This window comes from Macrotis lagotis, chromosome 1, assembly GCF_037893015.1.
Source record: "Macrotis lagotis isolate mMagLag1 chromosome 1, bilby.v1.9.chrom.fasta, whole genome shotgun sequence".
NCBI classification, from domain to species: domain Eukaryota; kingdom Metazoa; phylum Chordata; class Mammalia; order Peramelemorphia; family Peramelidae; genus Macrotis; species Macrotis lagotis.
Window position 1 is genome coordinate 843,497,923 of NC_133658.1, and position 22,968 is coordinate 843,520,890.

General features: G+C 37.1%; 1 protein-coding gene and 1 pseudogene across 1 annotated transcript; both read right to left on the minus strand.

Moving 5' to 3' along the window:
- Window positions 1-5,084: 5,084 nt before the first annotated feature.
- On the minus strand, window positions 5,085-6,035 carry LOC141490661 (olfactory receptor 52K1-like). The gene has a single exon (XM_074190811.1). It carries the CDS (start codon window positions 6,033-6,035, stop codon window positions 5,085-5,087), a length of 951 nt encoding a protein of 316 aa, XP_074046912.1.
- A 304-nt stretch (window positions 6,036-6,339) lies between these two features.
- LOC141510721 (U2 spliceosomal RNA) lies at window positions 6,340-6,480 on the minus strand (annotated as a pseudogene).
- Between the last annotated feature and the right edge of the window lie 16,488 nt (window positions 6,481-22,968).

Below are 22,968 nucleotides of genomic sequence, written 5' to 3' on the forward strand. Positions count from 1 at the left end.
AACTTCAAAAAAAAAAAAAATTATGACTCTAGCCCAAAATCTAGAGGGGTAGAACCCACAGAAAGACTGAGTGATGCATTTCCCCAGTCCAAGATAAATTAGAAGCTTCATAGGAAAGGTGTGTTTCACCAGGACCGGGGCGGGGGGGGTTGGGAAAAAAAGCCATGGCCAAAGAGCAGCATAGCCTAGCCCAGGCCAGCCCAGAGATCACCAGCAACAGCTTGAAGGGGCAGTGAAAGAACTCTGCTACACCAGAATGAGTGTGGAGTAAGGAGCACAGCCATAGACTCTGCAGTGAGAGTCTGGAGAAAGCAGCCTGGACCCCCCAGAGATGGTAAGGGAAGTCTGCAGAGATTTCTCTGCTCTCTCTGGGTAGGACTCTGCTGTTTGCCTACACTCAGCTCCAGGTTGCAGTTTGGGCTTTCATACCAAGATATCAGGATTCCTCCTTATAGCCCAAGGGCAGAGGGAAGTACGGGGGTCATCTATATATCAAAGCACAGGCAAGTGAGCATAAGACCTTGGAGGAATAAAGGTCCCAAAAAAAACCCAAGCTTTGGAAGTGCTGTAAATTAGTCTTGGGCTGAGGAAATGAGTAAACAACAAAAAAAGAAGAATATGACCATAGAGAATTACTTTAGTCCCATGGAAGATCAAAACACATACTCAGATAATGACAAAATCGAAGCTTCTGTATCCAAAACCTCCAAGAGAAATAGAAAATGGGCTCAGACTATGAATGAGCTCAAAAAGGACTTTGAAAAGCAGTTAAGGGAGATGGAGGAAAAACTGGGAGGAGAAATGAGAGTGAAGCAGAAAAATCATGAAAACCAAATTAAAAGCTGAAAAATACTGAAAAAAATAATATGTTAAAAACCAATTTAGGCCTAATGAAAAAAAGCAAAACAAAAGGCAAATGAGGAGAAGAATGCCTTAAAAAGCAGAATTGGCCAGCTGGAAAAGGAGATATAAAAATCTCTCTGAAGAAAATAACTCCAAATGCAGAATGGAACTAAAAGAAGCTGATAACTTTGCAATAAATCAGGAAGAAATGAAACTCCCCCCCAAAAAAAACCAAAAATTAGAAGAAAATGTGAAATATCTCATTTTCTTGATCTCGAAAACAGATCCAGAAGAAATAATTTAAGAATTATTGGGCTATCTGAAAGCCACAACCAAGAGAAGAGCCTAGACTTCATTTTTTTGAGGGAATGGGGCAATGGGAGTTATGTGTCTTGCCCAAGGCCACACAACTAGGTAATTACTATTAAGTGTCTGAGGCCGAATTTGAACTCAGGTATGCCTGACGGTGCTCTATCCACTGTGACACCTAGCTGCCCCAGGCTTCATTTTTCAAGAAATAATACAGAAAAAGTGCCCTGAGATCCTAGAAGCAGAGGGTAAGATAGAAATCAAGAGAATTCACCTGTCACCTCCTGAAAGAGATCCCAAAAGAAAAACTTCCAGGGCTATTGTAGCCAAATTCCAAAACTCCCAAATCAAAGAGAAAATTCTAAAAGCTGCCAGAAACAAACAATTCAACTACCTAGGCTCCATAGTCAGGATTACACAGGATCTGGCAGCATCTACATTAAGGGTTCATAGCGATTGGAATATGATATTCCAGAGGGCAAAAGATCTTGATTTACAACCAGGAATCAACTAACCAGCAAAACTGAAGATCTTCTTTCAGGGGAAAAGATGGACTTTCAATGAAACAGGGCACTTTCAAACTTTCCTAATGAAACAACCGGAGCTGAACAGAAAGTTTGATCTCCAAGTACAGGACTCTGGTGAACCATAGAGGTGGTAGAAGAGAAAGACTATCAGGAACTTAATGATATTGAACTGTTAGTATTCCTGCACAGGAAGAAGATATTGATAACTCATATGAACTTTCTCATTTATAAGAGCTATAAGAAGGAGCATATATGGACAGGACATAGGAAGGAGCAGAATATAATAGTATAATATAGTAAAAAGGTGGAATCAATGGGTGATAAAGGAAAGTACTGGGAGGAAGGAAAAGGCGATGAAGAAGCAGCTAAGAAATTTCACATAAGAGTCAAGAAAAATATTTTTCAGTAGGGTGGAAACAGGGAAGCCTTCATTCTCATCAGAAATGGTTCAGAGAGGAAATAACATACACACTTAATAGTATGAGGAAATCTATCTTACCCTAGAGAAAAATAAGAAGAAAGGGATGGGATAAGGGGGAATGGGAGGAAGGACGGGCGGAATAGGTGACAGAAGAGAGGGAAGATCAAGGGAGAGGGAACTCAGATTCAACACACTTTTGGACAGAGAGAAAGAGAATAGAATAAATGAAATTGAGGAGAAATAGAGTGGAGGTACAGCTAGTAACAGCAACTATGGGGAAAATATCAAAGCAGCTTCTCTGATGGACTTATGATAAAGAAAGCAACTGACCCCAGAGACAGAGCCATTGAAATCTGAACACAGACTGAACACAGACTGAAGTACAATTTTTTTCTCTCTCTCTCTATTCTTGAGGTTTCTCATCTTCTTGGGGGGGAGGAGGGGGGTTATGTTTACTCTTATAACACATTCAATTTACATCAATTTATGGCATGGAAACAATGTAGAGACTATCAGACAGCCTTCTGTGGGAAGGGAGGGAAGGGAGGGTGGGGGGGAAATTGTAGAATTCAGAGCCTTGCAAAAAATGATGGGTACATATTACTATTGTATATAATTGGAAAACAAATAAAATGTTGAAATATTAAAAAATAGAAAAGAATCCAGAGATGCTATACATGGCAACACCAAATAACATCAAGCAAATAAAATTTGTTAGATTTTAATGCTCATCTCTTGCATTCATCCCCTTCTCATCATTCACATGGTCACTACCCTAGTAAAGGTTCTTATCACCCCTCATCTAAGCTATAGCAATACATGTTTATTAAATATCTGCTCTATAACAGGTTCTATTTATATATTGGAGATATAAAGATAGGCAAAGACAAATCCCTGCCCTCAAGGAGTCCACAATTTAATAGACAAGAATATATACAAACAAGCTTTATATGGGAAAAATAAAGAGAGGAAGTACCAGAAGTAAGAAGGGTTGGAAAAAACATTCTGTAGATGGAATTTTGGCTGGGATTTAAGGGAAGTCAAGGAAGTTAGTAATGGATAGAGATGAGGAAGGGGAGCATTCTAAGAATGTAGTATAGAAAATGTCCAGAGTTAAGAGAATCACAGTTATGGAAATCTTAGGAAAGACATTGATGATCTGTAGAGTGTCCAGGGGCAGACAACCAGAATTAGGTAAGCACTCAAATTGATGCTATAAATAGATATCTTTAAGAAAGTGAGGATATGTATCCTGGAAAAGAGGAGGCTTATGAAGTTGTCAGCCTAATAATTATCTTCAAATATTTCTAGGGGAGCTAGGTGGCATAATGGGTAGAGTAATAACCCTGAAATAAAGTTTGAAGTCAGATATTTACCAGCTGGGAGACCTTTGACAAGTCACTTAACCCTGATTGCCTAGCATTCAGGATTATCTCCAGTTTTCCTGATACATATCTGGCCACTAGTCTCAAATGGTTCCAAAGGAGAGATTGAAATTGGTGACTTGGCACAACACCTCTCACTCAAATCCAATTATGCACATGCCATGGCATCACCCTGATGTCATGGTCTTCTTCAAGAACAGACAAAATATCATCAAGCCTGTGACATGGAAGAAGAATTGCTCTTTTTTTCTGTTTGGCCTTAAAAGGCAGAATTGAGAGCAATGAATATAAATTAGAGACAAATTTTGGCCTAGTAAAAGGAAAACTTCCTAACATTTGCAACTAATCAAAATTGAAAGAGGCTGCTCTGGTGCATGAGTAGCTCCCCTTTGCTAGATGTCTTTAAGAAAAGGGAAGATGAATATTTATGGATTGTTTTGCAGAAAGGATCTCTGTTCACATACAGTTCTGACAAAATGATCTCTCAGGTTATTTCCAATTCAGAGAGTCTGTGACTCTTTGATGAGAGTGATAGATATGAAGATCATAGTAATGAAGATGATTAATAAAAAATATTGAAGTGGGTTGTTTGAATTAAATGTTGATTATTGGGAGGAATATTCTTAGAAGTCAAGAATGTCAAAATTATAGAGTACACAAAGTTATTTGCCCTTTGAGTAAGATATTTCTACATTATATGAAAGAAGAGACAAGCTTTGGTCTACAATTGTGGAGCTGTACATATCAAATCATTTTAAAGGGGAGCTTCCTTTGATCTTATAAACTCAAGTTCCCTCTAGTAAAATCTACCCTCCTATTCTGAAGGCTTAAAGAAGAGAAGGATATCATGTTTTTCTGCATCCTCAAAGTAAGATTCCAAGTGATTAGGTATAGTTGAAACATTAAATTTGCAGAGAGAAATCAAACTCATTTCTCAGCTCTGACATTTAACTGTGTGGGCAAGTGATATAAGCTGTCTCATCATCATGTGATAAGGTTGATAATACAGGCACTATATACCTCACTGAGTAGTTTTAAAGAAAGGCCTTTGTAAACCACGAAGACAGAGACAAATAAATGATAGGTAGATAGGTAGATAGATAGATAGGTAGATAGATAGATAGATAGATAGATAGATAGATAGATAGATATGGACTTCTTAAATCTCTCCTCCCCAAACTTGTATTGTATTCATAGTTAGTACTACATAGATTTTTCATTTTACTATTATCTAATTGATTTTTGTATATTACTCCCAAATTAGGCTGTAAAGTCCGCATTATATTATTATTATTCTATAAGAGCATCAGGTATAGGGATAGGCATATAGAAACTTTTCAATTTTGACTTATTGGTTGACTGGAATAGAATTCATAGACTCTCTCAGTCAATTTCTCTAATACCTAACTACATTGATACTCAATAGAATCTTCCCAATATCTACCCTGTCTTCCTTATTGTAGCATTATTGTATCACTTTGTTCACCAAAGGGCACAGCTATGAGAGTCTGCCATGATTCTTTCCCTCTTTGGGCATTCTATCATACCAGGATAGAACTTCCACAATCCCCCTCCTGATCTAGAAAAAGAAGACAGAACTCAAGTGTGGTCAATCTGTTTGGGATTCAGGAGCACCAGCAGCCTTTCTCGAATCTGTTTAGTCTTGACCCCATAAATGATAGGATTGAGAGCAGGTGGGAAAAGCAGGTAGAGGTTGGCAAAGATGACTTTGGCTGCAGAGGCAGTGGGTGGCCCAAAGCGCTGCATGATAACAGAAAGGAAGCCTGGCATGTAGAAGAAAAGAATGACAACAACATGAGCAGTGCATGTACTGCCTGCCTTGGCCCGGGCCTCCTGGGAAGGAAATTTTAATACTGTATACAGAATGTGCCCATAGGAGTAAGCAATAAAGGCAACATCACCAATGCCCAGGAATAGTGCTACAATAAAGGCATTTATGTTGTCTATTGTAGTGTCCCCACAGGCCAGTTTCACCACAGCCATGTGTTCACAATAGGTGTAGGCAATGACATGTGACCCACAGTAGGGCAAACGTCGAGCCAGACTTGGGAAAGAGACAGTGAATCCAATGCCCCGAAGCAGAACCAGACTTCCAATTTGAGCAATGACCACTGGGGTGAGAATAGAGGAGTAGCGCAGTGGGTTACAGATGGCCACATAGCGATCCAATACCATGGCCACCAGCACCCCTGATTCCATAGCAGAAAAAGCATGGATGAAGAACATCTGAACAAGGCAGGCATGGGAGTTGATGGCTGTAGTGTCAAACCAGAAGATGGTAAGCATCTTGGGTAAGGTGGAGAGAGAAAGGACCAGGTCAACAGAGGACAGCATGGAGAGAAAGTAGAACATAGACTGGTGGAGATTATGGTCCGTGATGATGAGGAAGAGTAGGATGCAATTCCCAGTCACAGCCATGAAAAACATGGAGAAGAAAGGCAATGAAATCCAAATGTGTGCAAAAGCCAGCCCTGGTATACCCACCAGGAAAAATGTGGATGGAAAGTTGGAGTCATTTAGAGACATCATATTGGGTAGGCAGTCACAGATCCCAATCAAGCAAAGCCATTAAGCCCTTGAAAAGAAAGAAAATCAGGTTAGAGTAAGGAACAGGGACTGAAAATGTCATATCCAATCTCCAACCTCAATGGGGTTAAAGAACCCAGGTTTGTCCATATAGTACTAAATCTCAGGGAGCGTCTCATGGTGAAATTTAAGTGCCTTGAAAACATCTCTTTTAATGTTCTATAGTTGATCCATTTATCTATCCCACAAAAAATAATTTTAATGCTGTCTATTATATGCAGAGCCTTTTAGTACTGCTTGGGAAAAGAAAGGTTTATTAGACATAGTCCCTGCCTTCATGAATCTTACACACCAGGAAAGGGGATAAGATACATATACAAATGAATATAATGCAATGTATTTTGAAAAGATACTACACTTGATCTTAGCCAAAAGGCTGAGAAGCAATAATGCAATGTATTTTGGACTCCAAATCTCTAGTGTTCTTGATGTCAGAGAGCAAATTGTGCCTTCAAATCTCATTTGATTACAAAATTTCTTAAATAGTCTCCTTTTCTTCTAGAACTGATACTTCTCTGGTCCGTCAATCATACACTGTATGATATGAGAGTGGTTTGCCACTTCTTTCTCCAGTTCATTTTACAGATGAGGAAAGTGAGAACACAATGTTAAGTGACTTGCTCAGGGTCACAAAGCTTCTATAAGTGTCTGAGGAAAGATTTTATCTCACAAAGATGAGTCTTCCCAACTCCAAGTCCAGTAGTCCTGCACTGCCCTACTACCCTTCCCAATATGGACTTTAAATGGTCTGTTTCCAATGTGTAAGTTCTCACTCTGAATTTAACAATCAGCTCTCAATGTGGGGTATCAGCTGATTCCAATATGACTACAGCAGCTGACTGCCCCAGTCTGCTTCCCTTTTGGAAAAAAAAAACCTGCACAGAGGACCCGAAATATGGACTTATTACTTATTTCTACTTTACTTCTTCAAAGCCTCTCATAAGAAAATCAATCCCAATGCCTCCTGAGAAATGAGATGCCATAAAAGAAGGCAATGGTGATGTTTATCTTTTGTTCTTAAAGAAGACCATGACATCAGGGGAAATGATGCCATGACAAGTAGATTCTGAATCCAAGTTCAGACTCTAAATTGAAGTTCATTTCTCCATCCATTACCCCACACTACCACTATTTAATAAGTGTATGTTGAATTTTATTTAAATAATTAGATATGAGAAGTTATCAGAGAAAGAACACTTAAAGAAAGCTATAAAGTTTTTGACCATGGGTAAACAGTCCTGAAACAAACTGAAATAATTGTCAGAAGAAAATTTAGGAAGCCTTTAGTTTGGTTTTGAATATTTTGTGATTAATGTGGCAATGGTATATATAGATGAAAATAATCTGTAGGAAGTTGGTGATATGAGTTCAGAGCTCAGAAGAAATATATTTAAGAATCATTGTCTTTCTCTGCACCATCTATCTTGAACTCTCATCAGTTCTCTTGGGTCTAGATCTATAGATCTGGGAGTCTTCTGCATAAAGGTGATAATTGAACCTGAGCTCCATTCCCTGATTATCAGCTATCTCTGGCTACATTTAACTAGAAGACTTCTCAGCATTTCAAACAGAATTCATTATCTTTTTGACAAAACCCTCTCCTTCTAAATTCTCAATTTCTGCTAAGGAAATCACCATCTTCTCTGTCACCCATGTTTGCAATCTCAGAGTAATCCTTGACCCTTTCGCTCTTTCTCCCTATTTATAGCTAATTACTTTCCATGTCTTGCAAACTCTACCACCAAAGCAGCTGTTGCTCCTGGCCTCTTCCCTACATTCATACCATAACCATCCAAAATTGTGACCCATCATCTCTTGTCTGGGCTACTGCAATAGTTTCTTAAATGGTCATTTTGTCTCTAGTCCTTTACCTCTTCAGTCCATCCTCTATATGACTTCCGAATTGAGGCTCTTAAAACACAAGTCTAACCATGTCAGTCCCATAATCAAAAAAACCAGTGCATCGGATGAAAAATTCAGACTTTTCACACTTCACAGTCATTTCTACAACTCTCCCGAGCATTGGCATGCATCACACTCTCCTCCTTTCAGTTGCCTTTCATATCTATTTAATCCAGTCCTAAACCTTCTTGCAACCTACTAGTGTCTAGGGATTCCCTCCCTTCCCTTTTCAATGGATTCAGTACCTATATCAGTCTTCATGTTTGCCCCAACACATGCCTTTGAACTCCACAACTACAATATGTCCCTTCAAACCTAGTAGACTCCTAGTGCTCCTTAATAACTAGCACCTCCATTATCACTTTTCTTCATCTACCCACCTAAATAGTCATACCTTACATCTCCCTATCACCCATAAGTGGGGTACCTTCCTGACTTTAAACTTAAATTTCCTTCTCTGATCATAATTTCTTGTCTCATCACCTGTGCCTCTCCTTTTCTCCTTCATTCCCAAAGAAAGAGTAGTAGGTCTGGAGGTAGGAAGACCTAAATTCAAATTTGGTCTCCAACACTTACTTGCTATGTGATTTTGTTTGTCTCCATTTCCTAAAATAGCATCTACCTTCCAGCATTATTGTGAAGATCAAAGGGGCTAATATTTGTAAAATCACTTAGCATAGTGAATGATATACAGTAGGTGCTATATAAATGCTTAAACTTTCCTTCCTTCAATGAAGTTTCCAGACTTCAACCTTCTTGTTCTCCTAGTCCATCATACCTACCTGTGGTCACACCTTCCTCCTTTCAGGGATCCTGAAAGCAATCAATAGAAGTATACATTGCCTTTGACTCTTGACTCTTTGATCTAAGCCTGTTAGTGCACTGCCAATCTACAACACGAAATCGCCCCGACCATCTATTTTCTCTCCTCCTACTTCTGAGTCAATGCATGCTATAAGGTCTTTGAAAATTCCTTTGTTTTCCCTTTTCCACACCTCAAAACCCTTAAATCTTCATACTCTCTTCCTTAAGTCTGGTCTCTGAGGAAAATTTAGTTTTTCTCCTTGCCAAGGCAGATTTCTCCACTTGTACATTTTCATCCCATCCCATTTCTTTTTCTTTTTTTTAAAGTTTTTGCAAAGCAAATGGGATTAAGTGGCTTGCCCAAGGCCACACAGCTAGGGCAATTATTAAGTGTCTGAGACCGGATTTGAACTCAGGTACTCCTGACTCCAGGGCCAGTGCTCTATCCACTGTGCCACCTAGCAGCCCCACCACTGTTTCTTTTAAAAATAAATTCTTCATCAGTCATGCCCTTTGTTTTCTATTTTCTTACAGTCTCTCTATTGGCTGATTTCTTCTTTATTATCTATACATACATTCAGATCTACAACTTGCTTTAAAAAAAACTTCCATCCCAGGGGCAGCTAGGTGCGTGCAGTGTATAGAACACTGGCCCTGGAGTCAGGAGTACCTGAGTTCAAATCCGGCCTCAGTCACTTAATAATTACCTAGCTGTGTGGCCTTGGGCAAGCCACTTAACCCCATTTGCCTTGCAAAAAAAAAAAAGCCTAAAAAAAGCTGCCATCCCATCAAACTCTCAAATCTCTCTTTCTTATCCTGCCAACCTCTTAGAAAGAAAAGTCTATATTCAATATATTTCCTCACTCCCCACTCATTTCTCAGCCTCTTACAATCTACTTCTTACCAAGCCACTTAACTGAAACTTCTCTAAGGTTAGCAAAAGCACTCATAAAAAGCACTCATAACTGTCAAATCACAAGATCATAGAGTAATATATTTAGAGCAGGAAATGACTTGAAGTTTTTTTTCCTACCTCTTAGCTTTATATTTGTGTACTCTGAGAAGTAGAGGCTACATGCTTTGCCCAGAGTACTACATTTGATAAGTGGTAGCATCAAAATTTGAACCTAGGTCCTCTGACTCAGCATGTCCAAATTAGAATTCAGCATATCCAAAAATAGAAATCATCTTACATAATTTGCACTTCCCCTAAACTTTCCCAGTTCTGATGAGGTCACTATCATTTCTTCATTCACGCAGATTCAAAACTTAGAAGTTATTGGCAGATCTTGTCAATTCTACCTCTGCACAATCTTTCACCTCCTCTTCTCTTCTCTTCTCTTCTCTTCTCTTCTCTTCTCTTCTCTTCTCTTCTCTCCATTCATATGGAAATCACCTTAGCTCAAGCCCCCATTTCCTCTTACCTGGATAGCAGCAATAGATTACTAATTGGTTTTCCTGTATCCAACTCCTCTCTTCAATTTGTCTTTCACCCAACTTCCAAAGTAATTAATACTCCTGATGGATATGTGGCCATGCTACTCCTTTTCTCAAAACTCTTTCATGTTTGCTTAAGAGAAAAAAAAATAGACTCCTTAGCCTGTTATTTAAGGCCCTCCAAAATCTGACACTTTCCTATATTCCTACCTTTATTTCTTACTCCTCCCTTTCATAAACCAAAGTGGGTAATTAGGTAGGATCATAGATTTAGGGATGGAAAAGACCTTAGAAATTGTTTTGCCCAACACCCTCTTTCTGCAGCTGAGAAAAGTAATCTCCAATGAGGTTAAGTAATTTATCCAAGGTAGCAGGTAGTAAAAGGCAGAACAGGATTCAAACTAAGCTCTTTTGACTACTTTCAAGGTGATTTTCACTAACATTTCCCAGAACTCCACACTGTACTTCCTGCTTCCATGTATACCCACATGCTTAGAATGTACTGCTCCCTTTATCTTTATTCAAGAAGTAGTTCAGGTTCTAGCTGCTCCTTAAAGTCTCCCCTTATTCCCACCCCACCCCCAGCTATTAGTGTTCTACTCTTCTGAATTTATCTTGTATTATATTTATTTGTGTACATTTCATACTCTATTCCCTAACCACACAGTAGCAAGTAAATTTTGTAAGGACAAAGATTTGAGGGGGTAGAGATTTCTTGGGGGAAGTAGTTTGCTCTGTTCTGATTTGGTTTTGTTTTGTTTTTCGTTTTTGCTTTTTGCTTTGTATTCCCAGTACCAGCAGAATGCTTTGTACATTATAAATACTTAATAAAGGTATGTTTAATTGAATAAATTGGGCTATTAGAGACTTTAGTAGATCAGAATCACCAATTACTAAGAAAGGACAATAGAGGATTGGGAACTACAATAGGAGGACAATGAGAGAACTGGGAATTGCAATGAGACGATAATCAGAGGTTTGGGATTTACTGTGAGAGGACAAGGGGAGAACTGAGAATTAAATGAGAGGACAATGAGAGGACTGGGAATTACATGGTGAAGATAATCAGAGGTTTGGGAATTTCAATGAAAGGACCTTGAACAGAATGAGAATACACAGACAGGTTTAGCAATTACAATTCAAGAATAATAAGGTTAGCAATTACAGTGAGAAGACAATAGACAATAACAGCTAAGGTTAGGAAATAGATGCTTTAAAAAAATCTTCATGAGTGAAGAGTTGTTATGCTAATCCAGAGATTTCTGATCTAGGGTCTATTAACTTTTTTAAAGTATATTTGCAAACTCAACTTCAATAGAATTAGTTTCCTTCACAATCCTATGTATTTTATTTTATGCATTTAAAAATACCAATCCAAGGTGCCTATTATATAAAACTATCCAAGTTTTATACAAGAGGTCTAAAGTAAAAAAATATATATATATATTCAATATTCCTACCTACACCTGACAAATCAATAATATCTCTGTTCTTCCTCCTTGTCTCAATGTTCCTCCTTCTTTCTTTTGTTACCACCACTTCTCCGATTAATCTTAATTCATATCCTCCTCAGATCATATGTGCGGATGGAATTGCATATTGACTCTACCATAAATCTTAGAATCATTAGTTAAGGATAGCCCCAGGAACCTGAAGGGATAGCACCCATTGCTGAAGTGTATCATAGCTCTTTGGGTCAAGTCAGGGTCTCTGGAGCACTGTATTGCCCAATCACAGGCCATTTTCACATCCTATAAGGTCCTTTGGCATCTCCCAGCACTAAGGCAATACAAAAATTTCTCTCTACAGCCTGCTTTACCCAGGAAAATAGTGAACATATAATAAGGAATCAAGGGAAAGAAATCCATGAAAGGAAGTGAGGACCCAAGAATTTGAGGATAATTGAAGTCAGGAACTATTTGGATCTCTACATTTTAGACCATAGCTCTTCCTTCCTGTGTCAAGATTGCCATTTCCCTACATGCATACACACACACACAAACACACACACACACACACACACACACACACACACACACACACACCAAATTTCAAAGAAGAAAAAATATCCATTTACTAACCAGCTTAGAAAAGAACTTCAGAAGTCATTTCAGTTAATGATCTTCTTCCATGCCCTAGACCCAGTCATGACAGAGCATGGAGATATGTGTACAATTTGAAAAAAAAAGGCATTCCCAGGGTGGCTAGGTGGTGCAGTGGATAGAGTACCAGCCCTGGAGTCAGTAGTACCTGAGTTCAAATCCGGCCTCAGACACTTAATAATTACCTAGCTGTGTGGCCCTTGGGCAAGCCACTTAACCCCATTGCCTTGCAAAAACCTAAAAGACAAAAAAAAAGACATTCCCAAATCCTTAATCTTTGTGGCTATACAAAAACCAAACACCTAGATATTCATCATTATTTGGTAATTCCTAATTCACTGCATTGTCTACTCATTGAGACTGAGAAATGTAGTCTTAGGTAGACCATTGCAGAATTAAAATTCTGGGACTTATAAATGAAATGAATTGAGAGTTCAAGAACTGAGAGAGAAACAATTTTTGGACCTTCTTCAAGTTCAACCTTTAAAAATATTACTGACCATATCTCTGCAGTAACTGACTTACCAGGTGAGTACCAAGTTGATTTGTCAGCCAGGATTAAATAACATGAGATTTTTAATAATCATAGTCCTAGCAGTGCCAACCTGGAAAAAAGTAGGGGCAAAGCAATACCCTTACAACACCAATTAATATTTCTTCCTTCTCTTCACACAAACAGAATCTAATGAGGTCTCTTCTCCCTATAGGAGGCCCCAGAGACCAACCCCAGGGAAGGGAAATATTTTGAACAGAATATCCCAGAGACCCCCCATCAATAGGAGAATTGAGGCTCCCAAAGCCAGGGTGGAAGGAGAGTCCCCCCCCAATTAAGAATAATGTAGAATTATCCATGGAGAAGTGAACAGAAGATAAGGCTTGAAAGGGTAGGGGATCAGGAGTAATAAGGGAATGAAAGTAAGACAAAGATAAAGGGTATTACTTTTATTGGTCACATGAAGCATTATAGTAAACACCCCCTAGGACTCTTAAGACATAGAGTCCTTTAAAACATAATTTGTAAATGGTAATCATAGGTATAATTGATATTGTGAAAGGAGCTCAGATTCTCAAGCAAAGACAGAAAAAAAAGTATGAAGCCAAGATTTTGACTATTGTGAATCATAATGGATTGATAAACTTGGAGTAAAGAGGTCAGTCTACTTCCTCAGGCTTCCTCTATTTTTAAGTCTGGAAATTCACACTACCTGCTTTATTCCCTTACCATGATCTGTGAATGTTAGATTTAGGAATACCCAGACACACCTGAACAAATGAGAGAACAAGAAATTAGAGTTTGTGGAGATGGGTAGTGGAAGAAGTTTCTATGTAACCTTTCCTTTTGCTTTGTTCAATAATCTATATAGCTTCAACTTGAGTCCTATAAACAGCAGGATGATGGGAGTAGTATTATTTAGATTGGAAAAAAATGTAGGGTGGGAACTAAAACTATAGGCTAATATTTCTTTTTTTTTCCAATTTCATGTAAAGATAGTTTTCAACATTCACCCATTTGCAAGTATTGATTTCCACATTTTTCTACTACCCTCCCTTCTCTCTCCCTTCTCCATGGAAGCAAACAATCTGAAATAAGTTGTATATGTATAATCATATTTAACATATTTCTATAATAGTCATGTTGTTTTGGATCAATGTATACCATGGAAACAATGTAAAGACTGGCAAATTGCCTTCTGTGGCAGGGTGGTGGGAGGGAAGTAAGATTAGAGGAAAAATTGTAAAACTCAAAATAAATAAAATTTTTTAAAAAAAATTAAAAATTAAAAAATAGCCATGTGGTAAAAGAGGAATTAAAACTAAAGGAAAAATATAGGTTAATACTTCTGAATATTATTCGGTCATCCTCTGAATTAAATACTAACTACCATAGGTTTAATCTATACATGTCACCATGTTATTCAATAAACTCCAGTGCTCAATAATGTCAAATATAGGATCAAATATAAAGTCCTCTGTTTAAAATCTCCTTCATAATCTAACCCCTTCCTAATTTTCCAATCTTCTTACACCTTACTCCCATTCACACTTTATTCAGTGACACCTACCTTCAAAACTATGTTTTGTTTTGTTTGTTTTTGTTTTTGCCTTTCTTTGTATGCCTGAAAACTAGTTTAAATTCTTGATGAATTGATTTAACTCTACTTAAAGCTGAATGCATCTTGTGTTGGAATGACAAAATAAAATTCAACATCATTCATTCATTTAGTTTGTATTATTGAGTCAGTCTCTTTGAAGGACCTAGAATGTTATAACTTGATGTTTGGATTTTGATGAACAATGACACCCAAAAGCAGTAACACTAATTAAGTTCCTACTATGTGCAAGCTACTATTCTAAGCCCTGAGGCAGAAAGACAAAAGACAGTCCCTGCCTTTCAGGGACTTTACAGTCAAATGCGGGAGACAATATTCAAATATTTTTATCTATTTCCAATATAAATAGGATAAATTAGAGATGATTATAAAAGGAAATACTAACACTAAGGAGTATCAGGAAAGGCTTCTTTGAGGAGGTAGGATTTGATCAGCGACTTGAAGGGGAAATCAGATGGTAGAGATGAGAAGGGAGGGCATTCTGGTCTGGGGGTACAACCAGTAAAAATGTGTACAGCATAAAGGAGATTCTTGTTGGAGAAACAAGAAAAAAGGTCAATCTTATTGGAGCAGAGAGTACTTGGAGATCAGGTATTAAGAAGACTGTAACAGTAAATGGGATAGGATATGAAGCACTTTGAATGCCAAAAGAAGAATTTTTATTGATCCTGAGGGTGAAAGGAATCACTAGAGTTTATTGAATTGCAGAGTGACATAGCTCTGTACTTTTAAAAAAATACTGTGGGATTATTATAGGAGGATGGAATGGAGTGAGGAGAAATGTGAAACAGGAAGAACAAACAAGAGGCTATCACAAGAAGTCCTGGAGAGGGCAGAACCAAGATGGCAACATAAAGGCAGCATTTCCAGGGAACTTCTTCCACCCCAAAACTCCAAAAGCCAACAAATTATGACTCTAGTCAAAATATAGAGGGGAAGAAAAACTGAGTGGCACATTTTCCCAGTCCAAGATAACTTAGAAGTTCCATGGAAAGAGTGTGTTTCACCAGGACTGGAAGTTGGAAAAAGCCCCAGTGGCAGCACAGATCAAAAACAGCTTGAAGGGGTGGAGAAAGAATTCAGCTACACCAGAATGAGTGTGGAATGAGGGATCACTAGTAGCAGAACCTGCAGCAAGAATCTGGAGAAAGCAGCCTGCACTTCCAGAGCACAGCCCACAGATGGTAAGGGGGTCAGGGAAGACTGCAGAAATTTCTCTGCTCTCCCTTAGGGTAAGATTTTGCTGTTTGCCCACACTTAGATCCAGATTGCAGTTTGAGCTTCCATATTAAGATAGTCAAGCAGGACTCCTCCTTACAGCTCCAGAGCAGATGGAAGTACTGTGGTCATTGACATATCAAAGCACAGGCAAGAGAGCATAAGACCTTGGAGGAATAAAGGTACCAGTGGTGTGTCCAAAAAAAAAAACCCAAAGCCTTGGAAGTACTATAAATTAGTCTTGGGTTGGGGAAATTAGTAAACAACAGAAAAAAAGAAGAATGTGACCATAGAGAATTTACTTTAGTCCCATGGAAAATCAAAACACATACTCAGCTGATGCCAAATTGAAGCTTCCATATCCAAAACCTCCAAGAGAAATAGAAAATGGGCTCAGACTATGGATGAGCTCAAAAAAAAAGACTTTGAAAAGCAATTTAGGGAGGTGGAGGAAAAATTGGGAGCAGAAATAAGAGTGATGCAGATAAATCTTGAAAACCAAATCAACAGCTTGGTGAAAGAAATGCAAAAAGTACTGAAGAAAATAATATGTTAAAAACCAGTTTAGACCTAATGGGAAAAAGCAAAACAAAAGGCAAATGAGGAGAAGAACGCCTTAAAAAGCAGAATTGGTCAGCTGGAAAGGGAGATAAAAAAGCTCTCAGAAGAAAACAATTCCTTCAAATGCAGAATGGAACTAAAGGAAGCTGATGACTTTGCAAGAAATCAGGAAGAAGTAAAACTCTTCCAAAAAAGCCAAAAATTAGAAGAAAATGTGAAATATCTCATTGGAAAAACAACTGACCTCGAAAACAGATCCAGAAGACATAATTTTAAAATTATTGGGCTACCTGAAAGCTATGGACAAGGAAAAGAACTTAGAATTCATTTTTCAAGAAATAATACAGCAAATTTTCCCTGAGATCCTAGAAGCAGAGGGTAGAATAGAAATTGATGAAATTCAACAATCACCTCCTGAAAGAGATCCAGAAAGAAAAACTTCCAGGAATATTATAACTAAATGCTCAAACTCCCAAATCAAAGAGAAATTCTAAAAGCTGCCAGAAACAAACAATTCAACTACCTAGGCTCCATAGTCAGGATTACAGAGGATCTGGCAGCATCTACATTAAGGGCTCATAGGGATTGGAACATGATATTCTGGAAGGCAAAAGATCTTGCTTTACAACCAAGAATCAACTACCCAGAAAAACTGAACATCCTCTTTCAGAGGAAAAGATGGACTTTCAATGAAACAGGGGACTTTCAAACTTTCCTATTGAAACAATCAGAGCTGAACAGAAAGTTTGATCTCCAAGTATAGGACTCTGGTGAACCATAGAGGGGGTGTATGAGAAGGACTAACTGTGAAGAACTTAATGATATTGAACTGTTTGTATTCCTGCATGGGAAGAAGATATTGATAACTCATATGAACTTTCTCATTTATAAGAGCTGTTACAAGAAGCATATATAGACAGGACACAGGAAGGAGTAGAATATATTGGTATAATATAGTAAAAAGATGGAGTCAATGGGTGATAAAGGAAAGTACTGGGAGGAAAGGAAAGGAGATGAAGAAGAAGTTAAGAAATTTCACATAAGAGTCAAGAAAAAAACTTTTTCAATGGAGTGAAAAGAGGGAAGGCAAGGGGGAATGAGTGACCCTTCATTCTCATCAGAAATGGCTCAGAGAGGAGATAACATACACACTTAATAGGGTGAGGAAATCTATCTTACCCTAGAGGAAAAATGAGAAGAAAGGGATGGGATAAGGGGAAATGGGGGAGGGAAGGGGGAAATAGGTGATAGAAGAGATGGAAGTTTGAGGGAGAGGTTACTCAGATACCACACACTTTGGGGCAGGGCCAGGATGAAAAGAGAGAGAGAACAGAATAAATGAGATTGGGGAGGAATAGAGTGAAGGTACAGCTAGTAATAGCAACTGTGGGAAAAATATTGAAACAACTTCTCTGGTGGACTTATGATAAAGAAATCAGCTCACTCCAGAGACAGAGCCATTGGAATCTGCACAGAGACTGAAGTACATTTTTTTCTCTTTCTCTATTCTTAGGTTTCTCATCTTCTTGGGGGGGAGGGGGGTTATTTTTACTCTTATATCAAAATTATAGTAATATGATAATAATAATAATAATAAATTAAAGTTCACTTGCAAAAAAAATAAAATAAAAATGAGTAATTGAAAAAAAAGGTCCTAGAAGATCTCCCCATATATATGAAAGGGGACTGGCAGTATGTATCAGAGTGGGAAAGATAAAAGTATTGATGTGAGATTGCGACTAAGGCATTGTACAAAATTCCAAAAAATCAGATGAGAATGAAGTTTGGCTGCTCTAGTCCTCTCCTCAAAAAGGAAGATCCCAGAATTAACTCATCAATGGGAGGAGGCCAAAATAGCAGAAGTCTTCCCAGCATGGGAAGACCCCAGGGCTTGATGAATGTTTCAGGGTATGACTATAACTAAAGCATAGTGTTAGTGTCCAGAAAGTTAAAAGTACAGTCAAAAGGACCTTATCTCATTTGTAAGGAGACTTTTCTACTGTTCCCTACATTTATCTTCAAAACTTTTATTGCACCTTCATTCTCATACACGGAATTTATCCTAAGCATCTCTGAACCTTTATACACATCAATATTTGCAAAGAGACAATTTTAATACTATGACACTAGTAGAGGATCATAATCTATAAGATCAGTTAATTAATCACCAAAAATGTATATTAAACAAAGAATTAAGTCAAATCCAATATAATTCAGTAGCAATAATATTAAGCACTGAATGCAATCATAAGCAAATGGCATAATAATTCACAGATAAAGAAAAAGGCAGTCAAAAAACAGCTGTCTTATTATCAGCATCAGATATCAAGGTTCAATATTAATAAATCTTTGAGTAATGCATGGGGGTCAGCCCAAGTTAAAATTTGAAAACAAGTCAATTTCAAAAACCATAAGCAGAAATCCCAACACAATAATTCAAAATGACATAGCATTATTAAGATCCAATAATTGCTCTCAAAATTAGATGTTAGGCTAAATGTAGCTTCACATTCAAGTTATTTATTAAAAGAGTAAATAATTTAAATCATTAATATATCCAAGATTACATTTAAACTCTTGTAGCATTGGTTCAAAGAATTCTTGATCAATACTGCAATACTGCAAATACAAACAAAAAACAAACTGAACCAAGAAAAAATTTCCACATATAGATATATATCTATATATACATACATATATATATATATATATATACATATATATACATATAGTAGGGGTGGGGGACCTTTTTTCTGCTAAAAACCATTTGGATATTTTTAACATCATTCACCTATTATATTTGGTCAAATATTTAATTAATTCGCTTAAAAAAGCTCTGAGGTTTATTGAATTTTGAGTCTCATCTGTAGTTGCTGTGGCAGAACCAAACCAAATGGCCCATGGGTCAAATGTTCCCCATCTCTGATATACAGGCTCTAGCCTCATTCTCCCAAACCCCAACTCAAGTGATACTAACCAAAGAATTATTAATATTATTGATGGGGTTTGTACACAGAAAAATCAGGGTTCCACATAAAATGTCTGAGAAAGAATTCACTAGATGTGGGCTCTCTCTCAGGTAAATAAGAATTTTATTGGGCACTATGCTGGAACAGTGGGCTGAGAACTGGTAGATATAAGGGGCAGCTAGGTGGCACAGTGGATAGAGCACTGGCCCTGGAGTCAAGAGTACCTGAGTTCAAATCTGGTCTCAGACACTTAATAATTACCTAGCTGTGTGGCCTTGGGCAAGCCACTTAACCCCATTTGCCTTGCAAAAACCTACAATAAAAAAGAGAGAGAATTGGTAGATATGCTAGCAAAGAGGGACCTGACATATTCACATTATTATAGGGAAAAAAGGAGGAAGAAGTGAAAAAAAATATTCTCAGTAGATGATTAAATCTATCAGGGTGAATTCTGAATGTCAGAAATTGACACCAGGGGTGGCTAGGTGGCAGTGGATAGAGCACCTGCCCTGGAGTTAGGAATATTTGAGTTCAAATCTAGCCTCAGACATTTAATAATTACCTAGCTGTGTGGCCTTGGGCAAGCCACTTAACCCCATTTGTCTTGCAAAATCCTAAAAAAAATTAAAAAAAGAAGTTGACTCCACCAAGGGACAGTTAGAATTTATTTTTAAATTATAAATATGCTTGTTAAGGAGAGCTTTTGAATATCAAAGAATACCACCACCACCCCAGTTCTGATAATAGGTACTTAAATCTCTAGGTATACCCTCACATAAAAGTAAAAGAGCAAGGATAACCTTAAACATATGTAAAGCAGTGGGCACTGAAAATGGGCAACCAGAAGACAAAAAGGCCTTGGGCAGAAGCAGAAGCAGCAAAGGGTCCTTGGGCTGCGGCAAGAAAAAGAGAGCCTGTAATTAAGTCATAACTGGAATTCTGAATTCTAGTAAGGACTGAAGAAGGACACTCAGTGAAGATCTAAAAATTGGTGAGGGGCTTATTAATTGGGGCCCTCCCTCACTATCACAAAATTCCCAACTATTGTATTCCCCAATAACCTTCATTCATTTCACTGTCCTAATATCATCTAATCTATGATTAATAACTCTGATCTCATTTTGATCATTTTAGAATAACTTGTAGACAAGTTGCTACATTGGAGGCCAGGTTGATTCATTGCTAGTCTGTGTCAAGCAGGTTCCTCCTCAGATAAGCTACCAAACAGGGCTTCACAGACATTCAATTCTGCTGTGGACTATAGTTTTTAATTCTTCTAATCTGTCACACCTAGCAAGGTTATACTAGTCAATTTTATTTCCTACACTGATGCATCCAAGAGCAGAAAACAATGGCCACTGGGAAATTGGTTATTTCATTGAATTATTTTTTTTTGATTTATTGATTTATTTCATTGAATTATTTTTCCTATGTATCCTCTAAATAAAATGTTTTGCATATATTTTTTGCATATTGTTGCCTTTCCTCCATTACAGTGTAAGCTTCTTAAGGTCTGGGACTGATTTCTGCCTTTTTTTCAATTTCCAGCTCCTTTTTGCCTAGCTTTATTAAGCATCAGCACTCTATAAATGTGAATTGATTGATTATGACTATGTCCAGAATATTTCTGAAACAATTGTCACTTCAGATTTTCAAACAGGTTCAGAAATTCTGTGATTGGTCACAGTCTTCTAACCATGTAGTAGAGAAGATCCTCTTTGATTTGCTAAGGAAAATCAGACCCAGAACTAGAATGCATTGAAAAAATCTCTAGTTAAAACAGAACTTTTCCTGCATGCCATCATTCTGGTAAGGAAAAAAGAACAATGTTGTGAGGGGAGAAACTTCATATCCTCCATGTATATGATCAACATGTGGCCCCAATATAAATTTAATGAAATTTAATAAAATTTTAAAATTTAAAGTAAATCTCCCTTTGAAAATCTAATCAGTTCTAACTAAATGGAGTTGATGGTTAATCACTGTTGGTAACCATTGAAGGTGAAGCAACCAGGGGGAATAATCAAACCAGGATGGAGGCTCAAGCTGATGGCATAGAGAAACTCTGAACATCTCTGAATTTACCACTAAAACTCAGAGAGACGGAACTGCCCTGCTCTGGCATAGGGAGACCAGAGAATAATCACTACAAATAAATCACAATAAAGAGAGATAAAAACCACAATAGCATCATAGAATAATAGCTTTATGATAACCAGGTGGCAGAGATAGCTCCTCTATTTAAAGACTCACAGCAATTTATCCTCAGTCAAGAACTTCCAAGAAGAAAAATGAAGAAATCCTCTCTGGTAACTTCCTCTCTGGTACACTTGGTACCAGAACCACTAGGGAACCAATTAAAAAGTGTTTCTACAGTACAGTAAACTGGGGGGAAACAGTCTTCCATTGCACCATCAAGACATTTCTAGAATCAGGTGACCCAAACCACCTTGCAGATTAGAGCATTTCCTTATGTAAAGAATAAAAAAAGAACATTGTAGATTAGATTAGATTATATGCAGCTTGCTATTCCTTTTAGATATATAATATTTTTAATTTATTTTCAAAATTATTCCTTCTGTCTTGTTCTATAGCTATTTTTAATATATCAATGATTTTCTTTTCTTCTTTGATTTTAATAATCCATTTGTTAGCATCCTCTCTTAATCTCTCTTGACCCTCAACTTTCCCCAAAAAAAATGGAATTAAAGAAAAATTAAGTCTTGTTTATCCATAGTCAAGCAAAACAAATCCAGACAATGGCCATGTCTGAAACTGTATATCTTATCCAACTCCTTGAGTTCCTCACCTCTCTTATCAGAAGGTAAGCAATATGCTAATGATCAGTTCTCTGGAATCACAGGTACTCCTTACATTGATAAGAGTTTTTTTAATTTTTCCTTTAAAATGTTTTTGTTATATTTTCTCCGGATTCTTTTTACTTCACTCAATAACATTTCATATAACTTCCCATATTTGTCTGAAAACATCCATTCCATCATTTCTTATATTGAAATAATATAATACTACATTCATATTTCATAATTTGCTCAGTCATTCCCAACTTAAGGGGCATCTCCTTTACTTGTAGTTCTTTGTCAAGAATTTCTAGAAGCATTTTTGTAATTGGTTTTGTCTTCTCCCTTTTATTTCTTTGAATGCACAATTTGGATTACATAAAAATTGAAATTTTTTGTACAAAATCAATAATTCAATATGTTAAAATTAGGAGAGAAACAGTTAAATGATGCTTTTTATTGTGGATGCTTTTGTTGAATTTTCAAAAGATAAGTGCATTTTAATAATAGTGTGGGGGGCTTAATTAAAAATAATTTCAGAATACTTAGACTACCTCAAAACTCTACCAATAGGTTCTAGTGTATTTGTTTTCCCCATCTAATAGCTGTAATTTTAACGAATCTGATAGAAGATGGAACTTTGAAACATATTAATTTTGTATTTTTTAATTAATAGTGATTTGGAGCAATTTTTTTCATTTTTCCCCCCTTAACAATTGCCTAGTCATGTCCTTTAACTATTTTTCTTTTGGGGCTTTTATTTTTATAAATTTTATCAATTTCTTAAATATTTTGGATATGAGACCTTTACCAGAAATTCACTACAAAAACTTTTTTCCTATTTAACTGTTTCTCTCCTAATTTTAACATAATGAATTATTGATTTTGTACAAAAAAAATTCAATTTTTATGTAATCCAAATCGTGCATTTTACCTGCTGTAATATTAGTTTCTTGGTTGCTCTTGAACTATTA

What these genes read in the sequence shown, in the direction of transcription:
- LOC141490661 (XM_074190811.1), bottom strand. Translation starts at nt 6,035, where the DNA reads ATGATGTCTCTAAATGACTCCAACTTTCCATCCACATTTTTCCTGGTG.